At 40.2% G+C, this 12996-nt stretch overlaps 1 protein-coding gene across 2 annotated transcripts; it reads right to left on the bottom strand.

The window, feature by feature from the left end:
- Window positions 1-11331: 11331 nt before the first annotated feature.
- On the bottom strand, window positions 11332-12532 carry LOC147619090 (protein ASYMMETRIC LEAVES 2-like). 2 transcript variants are annotated; one of them, XM_086774542.1, is made up of 2 exons: window positions 12379-12532; window positions 11332-12153 (listed from the first exon to the last, which is right to left on the bottom strand). In XM_086774542.1, exon 2 carries the CDS (start codon window positions 12148-12150, stop codon window positions 11467-11469), a length of 684 nt encoding a protein of 227 aa, XP_086630668.1. In that variant the 5' UTR covers window positions 12151-12153; window positions 12379-12532; the 3' UTR covers window positions 11332-11466. The 2 variants fall into 2 exon arrangements, with proteins under 2 accessions (XP_086630668.1, XP_086630669.1); XM_086774543.1 differs by having other exon boundaries at window positions 12404-12507.
- Window positions 12533-12996: the final 464 nt, after the last annotated feature.

The following is a 12996-nucleotide window of genomic DNA, read 5'->3' as shown; positions in this document are numbered from 1 at the left end:
AAATTAATTGAATATGTGTATTAGAGACCTTAGCCTAAGGGTCAACATTTTCAGAAATTTTTTATTAAGGTCCAAAGAGTGTTCAAAAGGGCCAATAGGATTAATCCAAGCGTTTCAATGAAAAATGCAAAGAATAAAAGAAAGTTTCCCAAAAATGAGTAAATTCTCACATAAGATGAAGAGTTGACTAAGTACTAGGTTTATTAGTAAAACAAATGAGGTTTATTAGTAAAAAAATAAATTTTTGACACCTCAGTAAGGAGGGAGGGGGCTCATGAAGGAGGCACCTATTTCACATCATTACTCCATATTTTTAATTCAAAAAAATCAGAATCTATTTTATCTCTCCTATCTCCTCCTTCAAACTGGATTTAAAAAGTGAGCTAAACTGGTCCAAAACTTGTCCAAAATAGATCAAACTAAAGCTGGAAGCCTCTAGATCCCAATTGGACTTGGTTGGTGGCCTCCCTCACCTTTAAATAGACCCTAATTCCTTTGTATTTTCATCTTTGTGTATTTAAATGCCATTATAATCTTCAAATTAGTGTAATTTTATCATCCCTCTATTTTGCCTCTTCTTGGGAAGCTTTGGAGCTTCATTAATCTTCATCCTCTCTTGGAGATTACCCTCTACATCTTGGTGGCCAAGCTATCTCTTGGGGGCTTCACTTATCTCTAAAGAATCAAGCCAAAAACCAAGGTTAAGCCTAAATCAATGGTGTTTTTCTATCTTTTTCAATGGTAATCTTCTTTCCAACCTATCTAATGCTTGGGAAGCATTTTAATTAATTATTTTTTCTTACAACCAAGCTTCTAGTGATTCATATTGTTTAAATGGTTTAATGCTAATCTTTTATGCTTAAATATAATATTTTTGATTGGTAAATCTCTCTTTTAGAAAGATTACTCATCTTTATGGATGAATCCTTCTTGGAGGGATGGATCTTAGTATTAATCTTATTTTTCTTAATAAAAAATCTAGGCTTAACAAGCTAGAGATAGAGATTAAGCTTTTTATGATTTCTATTCTAATTAAAATGAGGATTAATTCCTTTAAGCTTGTTTATGATTAAGAAAATTCATATTAATTCATTTTAAGTTGAAAGAGAGTTATGCCAACATTTCTGTAAGTATTTTAATATAGGAATGATAAATGGATATTTTGTAAAAAATAAACAAGAGGTTTAAACGTAATTATGCTTATGTATGCATAATAAATTTTTAGTTTAAAAAGAGGAAGTCTCACCATATTTCATAATTATGTATAAATATTTGGAAGTAGAAGTTTTGAGAATTCTCAGAAAATGCAGTGAAGCTATGGCAAAACTTTTTTAAAAATGAATTTAATTCTATGCATAAAATTGATAATGCAAAAAGAGGAATTCTCATCATATTCTATGCATAAGCATTTTAATGCTAAAAGAAGGATTTTGTTGTATTTTTTGAAAATACTTTTATAGTATTTATGCATAAATGTTTAAATGGAGAAAAGAGGAATTTTGTTACATTTATTTTTATATATGCATGCATAAAAATCTAGATGAAAAAAGAGGAATTTTCGCGATATTCTATGTCCAAACATTTTAAATATCAAAAGAGGAATAATTGTCATATTCCAAAATAAGTATATTCATGGTATGTATATACATGGGTATTTTTATTTATTTATCAAAAAGAGGAATTTTTTTATCGTACTTCTAATTAGAAAAATGCATAAATTAAAATTGGTAACAAAAGAGAAGGTTTCACCATATTTTAGGTAGATAATTTAGGACATGTCAATGCCGAGGTTCAAATAGAGAAAAGAAAATTTTAGTATAATTCTATGTGAACATTTTAAATAAACGATGTATACATATTCACAAAAAGGATCATTGGAAAAAGAAATATTCTTGTTAAATTCCATTATTTATGAATAGAATTATTTATAATTCTATTATGTCCAAGAAAGAATGAATTTTCATAATTTTGGATTTTACCATTTACGATTGGAAATCACAGTTGATTTATCAAGTAAATGGAGAATAATATTTAGGAAATAAATCTAGGATTAAATCCAAGTAGTTCAGGGCTAGACCATGACCACATGAGAAAGGCGAATGAGTAAGATGCCTATCCATCTCTTGAATCAAAAATTAAACCAAGTCTTCTGACCATTCCCAATTCTTCAGTACGAAAAGTGGATAACCGATTGACTTAGAGAAGATTTCCCTAAGATCCAAATTCGTCAAGAAATAGGTTAGAAATTTGTTCTTACTTTCATAGAAACTTTGTTTTTTCTAAAAGGACTATCTTACGCCAGAATCTTGGAGGAAGCATTTGGCTTATGGTTTAATCTAAGGAGAGTTATGTTGCAACAGCTGGCGAGGAGTCATTGAAGGACGTCTCCCCCACCACGGCAAAGCCTGCCAAGGTCTAACAAGCCTCGATATAGTTGAAAATGGTGTGCTTCAAGACGATGGGCAAGGGCCGACAAAGCAGTCCCTAAAGTGAAGTACTAGGACACCTAAGGAGGATCCTAGAGGGTTTTGACCAAGCGATGCACGGGCTCGCGGCTGCTAGGATACCCATACGTATGTCGAGGAAGATATTGATGGATTGGCGAGAAATTATCTAAGTGAACTAGAATTGAAATTGGATCTCGTTGGTTGACTAGATGGTCTTCAACAATAGAGAGTCCGGATGATATTTTGATTGTAAAATAATGGAACTTGAACATTGAGAATTATGATGGAAACACTGTGGGTTCATTCCAATTCTGTTTTGAAGATAGTTGAATCTGAGAAAAGGCAATTTCATATTGGGTGCGTAAGTGGTGTGTCTATTTTGTATTTTTCATGAGTGCCGGCTAGGGGGCCTGGGAACTCTTTTCCCTGGTAACTGGGGCAAACACAACCTAATTTTTATAAAAAGAGATCCCACCAATACAGTGGTTGGGTGGTTGGCTAACCTATGGGCCGTTGGGGTTAGGCTGGATCGGTGGATTCCTATAACAAAATTCAGTTAGGTTTAAGTTGCGATAGTTAAAGTAAGTCCCATGAAGATTCTTGTTCTATGGGAAAAAATCAATGGGGGGTGTACCTCGCTTAAGGGAAAAAAAGCGATAAATATTTCTATGAACCAAGTGCAAGTTGCTTCTTGATTCAGCCATGTGACCCACGGGTTCGATTGGAATACAAAGGATAAATAAGGCCCTTCACTACGTTAGAAGATTTTCCTGGAGGAATCACCTATGCTTTCTAGGCGAGGGAAGTTTTTTTCGGGTTCGGTTTTGGAAGAACAGCCGGATTAGTTTCTTGTTAGGACATTCGTGGGCAAGGCCCCGAGTGGGAAGCTCTACCCTGCGTGCAAGGTTGCTACTTCCACTGCCAGCACTCTAGAGTTCGATGCACAGAGGCCCGAGGGGGCAAGGGTCTCACGGGTGTGCCTCTTGAAGTGGTCAAACACACCATTCCCATAGTCAAGGGAGCAAGACTAATGAAGCAGAGAGCCTACCCTATGAACCCCAAATACTCCACTTATGGTTCGGGAATAAATCGAATGACTCTAGATGCTGGATTTATCTATGAGATAAGGCACATGTAATGGGTCTCAGCCATAGTGATAGTGCCCAAAAAGAATGGTAAAGTGAGTGTGCGTAGACCTTAGAAAGGTCAATTCTGCCATGATACGAGACCACTATCCATTGCCCTTCATAGAACATGTGCTTTCCCATAGTCAAGGGAGCAAGACTAGTGAAGCAGAGAGCCTGCCCTATGATTCATGAACCCCAAATACTCCACTTATGGTTCGGGAATAAATCGAATGACTCTAGATGCTGGATTTATCTATGAGATAAGGCAAATGTAATGGTTCTCAGCCATAGTGATAGTGCCCAAAAAGAATGGTAAAGTGAGAGTGCGCATAGACCTTAGAAAGGTCAATTCTGCCACCACGATACAAGACCACTATCCATTGCCCTTCACAGAACATGTGCTCGAGTGGGTCTCAGGGAAAGGAAGCCTATAGCTTCCTTGATAGGTTTTCCAGATATAATCAAGTGTTGATCCACCCAAAAGACCAACATAAAACGGCTTTTGCCATCAAATGGGGCACATATGTGTATTGAGTCATGCCATTTGGGCTGTGACCAATGCCCCAGGCACCTGCAACGCCTACTGTGCATAGCCTATAAATAATATATATGAAAATTCCTTAAAGTCATCATGGATGACCTTTGTGTCAACTCTACATGGAAAGCACATCTATGGTGTCTTTAGAAAGTTCTAGAGAGATGTCGGCTTTACAGTATCTCTCTCAACCCTCTAAAATGCCAATTCTAGTTCAAGTATGGAGTGATCCTGAGACACATTGTCTTAGAACATGGTATCTCCACAGATAGCACAGCAAGGTGCAACTCATTCTTGAGCTACTGCCCTGGACCAACTTCAAAGGAGTCCATCGATTTATGGAACATATTAGTTATTAATGCATTTCATCTTCATGTATGTCGACATTGTTCATCCCCTTTATGGACTCTTGGTGATTTTCAAGTGGACAGAGGAGTCGCAACAACAAGCATATGACACCCTAAAAAAGGCATTGGCAAGCACTCCCATTCTAAGATCCCCCAACTGGAAACCACATTCCATGTCCACATAGATGCCTCTGCCTTCAAAGTTGGTTGTGTGCTAGCTCAACCCTGAGAAAACAACTGGGATTTCCCTGTCAGCTTTGCTAATCATCACCAATTAAATTAAGTAGAATGAAATTTTACCACGATGGAAAGTGGGGTTGTGGCCATGGTCTATACTGTCGAGAATTGTTCGCCATTCATTTTCTTTATAGACCATCAAGCTATTCTCTATCTAGTTAAAAAACCTTGTTCCGATGGGGAAAAATCACTAGATGGTTCCTAATTCTGCTAGAATTTAACTTTACCATCATAGTACAAAAAGGTTCACAACATGTATTGGCCGACCATATGTTATGCATCCCGAATGGAGGGACAAACATCGGTGGGAGTTGATGATGACCACCCTAAGTTTAATTTCCAAATGGGGAGAAGAATTTGCACACTTCCTAGCTAATGGTCTACCCACCAAAGCACCAATTAACAAGGAAGGAGCACGATGCATCATCAAAAAAGCTTCCCTCTATCAGAGAGATGATCTCGTAGGGCAACTCTACAAGCAAGGAAAAGATGGAATCATGAGACAATGTGTCCGTGAGGATGAATACATCTCTATTTTGGAGCAAGCAAGCCCACTCTGAAATTTCAGGAGGACACTTCGCTATCACTGCTTGGAAAATCCTATTGGTAGGCCTATGGTGGCCCACCTTATTTGGTTACACTGTTGAATACGTCAAACAATGCGATGAATGCCAGAATGGGTAGCTATTCCACACAATAAGGACAAAATTCTCCTAAACCATGGCACCTTACAACTTTTTGAGAAATGGGGTATCAATTTTGTGGGGCCCATTAGTCCATCTACTTGACACACGGTACATCATAGCGGCCCATTAGTCCATCTACTTGACACACCCATGCACGGTACATCATAGCGGCCATGGACCATTGCACAAAATGGGGTCAATGCTAGGGCCACCAGAAAAGCCGATGCAAGGTCCATGGTAAATTTTCTTTTACGAGTGCGTGATTCTTCAATTTGGGTGCCCTCTTGAGCTAGTGAGTGACAATGGTACACACTTCATTAATGAATTTATACAATTCTTGTTACAAGAGTTCTTGGTCACACACCGAAAATCCTCTCCCTACTATCCCCAAGCCAATGGCCAAGCTCAAAGCACAAAGAAGACCCTATGTGCTATCCTAACTAAAATAGTAGAGGCAGTCGCACGATGACTAGGAAAACAAGTCCACAACACTCTAGGCTTATCGCACTGCATATAAAGTGGACATTAACACGATACCCTTCATGGAACTGAAGTAGTTATGCCTAGAAAAGTCGATGCAAGGTCCACGGCAAAGTTTCTTTATGAGTGCGTGATCACTCACTTTGGGTGCCCTCTTGAGCTAGTGAGTGACAATGGTACAAACTTCATTAATGAAGTTATACAATTCTTGTTACAAGAATTCTTGGTCGCACACCAAAAATCCTCTCCCTACTAACCCCAAGCCAATGGCCAAGCTGAAAGCACAACGAATACCCTGTGTGCTATCATAACCAAAATAGTAGAGGCAACCGCACCACGACTAGGAACAAAAGTCAACAGCACTCTAGACTTATTGCACCACATATAAAGTGGCCATTGACATGACACCCTTCATGGCAATGAAGCAGTTATGCCTATGGAATTCTTGGTGCCAAGCTTATGAGTGGTTGTAGAGGAAAAACTCACTAGGAATGTCTTGAGTGACCGGCTCTAGGAGCCTGAGAAGTTTGATGAAACAAGTCTCAAAGCTATGTATGGAATTTTGGTAGAAAAACTAAGGCGCAAGGAATGGTTTGATGACCAGCTCAAGGACAAGGAAATGAACGAGGGGGATATGGTTCTCGGGTCTACTTCTCAGGATGTGGCATTAATATGGTCTAGATTAAGCCTCTTCTAAATGGAAGATAGTCCACCAATGGTTGTACTATGGTGGTGACACATTCATAGGAGCCAGTGTGATAAAAGAGAATCATGATTTTCCAAGGGCAAAGGACAAACCCACGGATTGGGTGGAACAAAAGTGTGTCTGGGACCAGGTTGCCAAGTTAGTGCAAGAAGCATAAGGGGAAGTCCAGAATGATCAGCAGGTTCCTTCCCAGATTCCAGTGGTTGAATGTCGTCCCGCCAGCAAGTATAACTTTGTAGACAGCACAACAGATTAAGGCAAGTACGCTTGTTGTTCGTGCTTCTAGTGGGAAGCCCAACAAAGGCCAAAGTAAGAAGCAGTTGGGTGGTGCAGGAATAATCGGACATCCGAGAGGAAATCACAAAAGACTGAGGAGGCAGAAAAGTGCCAATTCACACGTAGGAAGCTTCAGTGAGTCAGGTGGGGGAGTAGACCTCGGTGAAGATAAGTCCATCAAAGTAGAATGATACTGTTTGCTAGAAAGCAGAAACAATCCGGATGTGGAAAGATAGTAGCTTTTGAGTACTATCTCTAAGATGATTTGAATAATATGAAGCTCGACATGATGCTAGATCAGCTGTTGTGTTTGGTACCCAATTACCGTACACAATTATTCCAGAAGCTTGTAGGTGAAGACTACCTTGTTGAGGTTCCAACCATAGTGGTCAGTGCCTTGGAGGACAAGGAGGATCAGTCAACCTTTATCCAGTTGTGGATTGGGATAAAGCGGCTTGAGAAGTAATAGTTCAGACATAGTAGGGGAAGACATCAAAGGTGTGGTTCTTGATGGTGGAGCTAGAGTAAATATTATCACGGATAAACCTTGCCACAGAAACTGGGCATCTTGGAGTGTGAATTGGAACTGGCTCCATTTCTCATCCGAATGGCAGATCAACGACTACAAGAGTGAAGCTACTTGGGTTAATCCATAACTCTAAAATCCAAAGATAGCAGGATGTGATTTCCTAGTAGCTTTCATTGTGTTAAAAATGGAAGGAGTTGCCGAATCATACCTTAATATGCTATTGGGAAGGCCATGGCTAAGACAAGCAAATATTAAACACAACTAGCGATCTGATTATAATCGAAAATAGGAAGAAGAAAGTCCATGTACAAGTGGCGTCCTATGATAATATGTTACAACAATCTGTTCATCCAGTTTGAGCTAAAGGATAGAACTGGCTGGAAGGAGTTGATGCGGATGAGGAGGAAGAAATCCTTAACCAAAATCCGGATTTACTATCACTCTTTGAAGTGGATGTGGATAAAATTGTTTTGCATTATCGTTTGACTCAAGATATGGTCGTCTTAGAGTACTCTCTTGGATGATGCGGGTGTACCAGAAGAAGTTCAAGCTCTCATCGCGGGCAGAAGAAAATCATGAGAGAGATATGAAGCATATCCGTTGGGGTCATAGATGAGCTGGAAGACATGAATCTGGGAGATGTGGAGGATTCAAAGATGGTTCAGGTAAATAGTAAGCTTGATGTAGAGTTTAAAAAGAATCCCAACCATTATTAAAATCATATGTGGATGTATTTGCTTGGAGTTATAAAGATATGAAAGGAGTCGATCTCCTCAGTTTTATCAACATCATATCAATCTTAAGGAGGATGCCATTCCAATCAAGCAATAGTGGTACAGAATGAACAAGTTACGGAAAAAATTGATAAACTTTTGAAAGTGGGGATCATTTATCCAGTGGATAAGGTGACGTGGCTGTCTCCAAGAGTGATTGTATCAAAGAAGAATGGAAAGCTCGACGTCTGTTTGGATTATTCGAAGCTCAATGCCACAACTTAGACAGATCCTGTTTCCACTTCCATTCACAGATTCAGTGTTAGATGCTATGGTGGCAGGGCATGAAATGTATCCTTTCTTGGATGGATTTAGTGGATATAGTCAAGTCTTAATGGCTTCGGCGGATGAAATGTATCCTTTCTTGGATGGATTTAGTGGATATAGTCAAGTCTTAATGGCTTCGGCGGATGATCAGGAGAAGATAGCTTTTATTACAGTATGGGGAGCATTTGCTTCCAATGTGATGACATTTGGTCTTACGAATGCTCCTGCAACATTTCAAGGAATGGTTTAGGAGATTTTCTAGGATTACTTAGTTACATTCAATGAGAGTATTCTTGGATGCTTTCAGTGTCTTCAGCAAAATTGTGGAGCATCTTCTTTTTTGACACTCTATCTAAAGAGGTGCCATACTGCCCACTTAAGTCTCAATCCAGCTAAATGCGCCTTTGTAGTGGCCAGTGGAATCCTTTTAGGGCACGTAATGTCACCAGCCAAAATTGCAGTGGATTAATGGCACCTCACAATATCAAGGTGGATTCCAAGAAGGTGGAAGTAATTAAAGCTTTAATGGCACCTCACAATATCAAGATGGATTCCAATAAGGTGGAAGTAATTAAAGCTTTAATGGCACCTCACAATATCAAAGAATTAGGAAGATTTCTTGGTCAGATCAAATGGCATAATAGATTCTTGCGGTATCTGGTGGATGTGGCTTCTTTGATGTATCGTCTCACAAAGAAGGATGTTCTGTATGAATGGATGGATGCCTATTAGCAAGATTTTCAATATTTACAATTGATGTTGGTAGTTGCTCCAATTGTTCAACCACCAGATTGGTCCAAACCATTCCATGTCTTTGTTGATGCATCAGATGTGGCAATCAGAAGTGTGCTTATGTAGGAATCTGATGATGGATGGTTCCGACTAGTTTATTATGCCAGCCAGATGCTGTCCAAAGTAGAAAAGAATTATTCTACACAGAGCAGCAGGAGGCAGCAATTAGAATGATTTATTCAGTGAAGAAGTTTCGACGTTATCTCTTGGGCAATAATGTTAAAAGTTGAAAATATCTTTTTATTAAAGAACCGATAAAAATAATTTAGCATAAGATTCTAATTAGATCATAATGTTAACCATGACCCCGGAAAGAGGAGGAGGAAAACATAAAGTTGACAGTTCAGTTTGAATATGAATGGGATGTATTCACAAATCATAATTGGAAGGTGAGGGAGGATACTAATCATACTTTCAGCTTCATGTTATGATCCATCATAGCTACTCCAAGCTTGCAATGCATGCTCAACAACTACTTTATATATATAGTGCCTAGGGTTGACATAGATGTAGGTCGGCCACGTTGGTGGGCCAACCCATGACTTGGTTTAAAATGACCAAATGACTATATCCCCGTAGGTTTTCCAGGGATATGAGACTGTCTGGAACCTCAAACATGCCTCGCAACTCGAGAACAATGTCTCCTTGGTTTGTTGGTCCAACACTAACTAATGTAGTCACACAGTCTGCACAAGCATGCATCCTTCTTGGTAGAGTGCCAAGTTTAGATGAACTGTTTCCTAACCATTTGGCCACCATCCTTCTTGGTAGAGTGCCAAGTTTAGATGAACTGTTTCCTAACCATTTGGCCACCATCCTTCTTGGTAGAGTGCCAAGTTTAGATGAACTATTTCCTAACCATTTGGTAAAGTGCCAAGTTTAGATGAATTGTTTCCTGACCATTTGGCCACCATCCCCGTGTCTAAATTGGGACCTATCGGGTGCCTGGGTGCTCATCATAATGGTTACTCCTCATAAAGGATAATAGAGCACAAAATGCTATTTCCAACAAATGAACCTATGGATACTTACTTGAAAACATTCCAATATATATGTGCAAAACCACTGCATAGGCTTACCAAAACTACTCCCTTCCATCACATGGTTGTTTTGGTAGGTGAGATCCAGATTTTAATATCTTCTCTAACATGCACTCCTCATCTGGCACGTATTGGGTACTCCAATTTTTCCAAAATGTGTTAGTGGTCTTGTCGCCATAGATCGCCCAAGTGAAGCACCATTGTTTTTGGCATGGTATAAAGAGGTGGTGGTGTCAATAAAGGATTTTGCAAGGGCCTCTATCATGTTAAAGTACACAATCTACAAACTACTTGTAGTAGAATGCCATGGATTCTTTCATTATGTGCATGCCAAACCATATACTCTCATATTCATGGGCATAAAAAAAAGGTTGGTCGCAACTTTAAACTGCTAAAAGACCTTTGTAAGCGGTCTATATCCTTCGTGGAACATCACCTGCTTTGTTAGCCCCCTTGGTAGAGAATAAAGTCGTAAACACATATGTGCATGGTTACTTTTATAGTCTCATTCCTAAGCTTGTTAGAATCTTGCTTTGCCTCTCTCCTTGATGGAGAGAGAGTATTGGTGGGTGACACATCACAAGCTATTATACATGAATCACAAACCTACCATATTAACTCAAATTCCTCCGGAGGGCTAAATCTCATTAGGTGAACAAAAAAGATGCAAATAATTAACAATGACCTTGGAAAATCTACCTACCAAAGTAGATCTTTCAGTGTTTGTGTGTGTGTAAAGGGGGTGTTTGTGAGAGTGAGAGAGAGACATACTCAAGTAGTGTGTAAAGGGATTTGTGTGTGTGTAAAGGGGGGGCTGTGTATGTATGTGTGTGTGAGAGACGTACTCAAGTAGTAGTGTGTTTCATGTAGTGCTATCATCTACTCAACAAGAAGCCGTAACATGTGTGGCTCCAAAAACCTTGTGAGCATAATGTTAAAACTTGAAAATATCTTTTTATTAAAGAGCTGATAAAAAGAATTTTAGCATAAGATTTCAAAGGTCATAACGTTAACCATGCATTAACTCATGAAGGATATAGAGAAAACTGAGAGAGTCATTCACCTAAGCGCATGACCCAAAAGAGGAAGAGGAAAACAGAGTCATCATTTAAAGGTTGACAGTTAGGTTCGAAAATGAATGGGATGTATTCGCAAAGCATAATTGGAAGGTGAGGAAGGAGACTATCATGCTATCACTGTGGGATAAATTTGTGTTGATATGTGTCAAGGAGAGGATAGACTGCTGATGTTGCTGGCTCCTTCACCACTGCTGGTGCTTCTACCATCACGAATGGGTCCTGCAACTGCTCTAGCGGCTCGAAAATGGCCTGCTGCACGGGCCAGCTGCATGGCTTCCAAGCTGTTGCCAATGAACTCAGCCTCATAGATAGGCTGTTGCTGATCACTTCCAAGCAGCCATATTTGATCTGCTCTTGAGCTAAGGTTTAGATCATTGAGCTGCACAGGCATATTTATAGCCTGCTCATGAGTACTTACTACCATAGGATCGCTTGTACCTGTCTGTAGATTGATCGAGGTCCTGTGTTCATTGACTAACCCTATTCCCATGTACCTTGCAAGCTCCGAGCGTGCAGCTCTAAGCTCCTGTTCTAATACTTCTATGTGGCGCTTCAGATATGAGATTGCGCCGACGCATCCGTAGACTGGGTCCTTGATCCTTGCCTCTGCTTCATAAGCAAGAGAGTTCACTGCAGCTGCCCTGTGCTGTGGATGTAGCTCATTGAGAATCTTGGCTATGTTGCTTGCCCCGAAGATTTTGTGCGCATTTGCGAACTTGAGTGGCTGATCCGGGGGAAAATAAGGTGCAAATATGCACTCCGGAGCACATTTCCTCCTCAGAAACTTGCATGCACCACATGGAGAACTTGAAGAAGTGCTGGTGGCCATCTCCTGATCCAATTGAGCATTTCAACAACAACCAAAAAAAAGAACATTGATATCCCTTGCATTAGATCGAAATTTCTCTTTTGAACATTACATGACTACACCGGATCGATCAACCCTAAACATGTCTCACTCAGCCCTAATTTCGTCTTACTCTACCAGAACTTAGCGATTTATTGATTAAGGCGCTAGAGAGGGTGGAATTACCAAAGATTTATTATAAAGTCTTACCGAATCCAAGATTTGAGAAGCTTACTTGTGCACGGCGTTGAAGCGCGGCATCAGACAACCTGCCAAAACATGAGCGTGTGGGCTAGCGCAAAGCTGGTCATAAACCGTTAAGCAGAAATGAGGTTAATCAATCGTGTGCGTGTGCGTGTGCGTGTGCGTGTGCGTGTGCGTGTGTGTGTGTGAGTGTGAGAGAGAGAGACAGAGAGAGAGAGATCAGAGCTGGTTGTAGGGTTAAGTTGTAGTTTGGTAAGAAAGCCAGAAAGGGTGCAAAAGAGCAGCTTTATATTTGGACGTGGTAGCAAGCTTTACCCCAGTTTCGGCGTGTGTGCGTGTGTGTGTGTGTGACAGAGAGAGAGAGAGAGATTAGGGAGAGATTAATTATGGGTTTTTAACCCAAAGTCGTGTTTGCGCTTTTAACACGACCAGCAGCATCATCGTGGTGAGATCGATGACAAGGGATTGACGTCGGCCATGACAAGATCATGCGGGGGAGGCGTCGCTCCCGCATCCCGTTGCGTGCGGCGGCGGTTTCCGGATTGCCGGCAGGCTTGTTATTACTACAAAGTATATGCAAAAAAAAGAGAGAAAGATCGCGCGCGTGGTGGTGCCGTTGCTGGT

Source organism: Cibotium barometz, chromosome 34 (genome assembly GCF_041138505.1).
Source record: "Cibotium barometz isolate CiBa-2024 chromosome 34, ASM4113850v1, whole genome shotgun sequence".
In the NCBI taxonomy this organism is placed as follows: Eukaryota; Viridiplantae; Streptophyta; class Polypodiopsida; order Cyatheales; family Cibotiaceae; genus Cibotium; species Cibotium barometz.
Note: the sequence above shows the minus strand (reverse complement) of the source record. Positions and strands in the feature narration are given on the sequence as shown.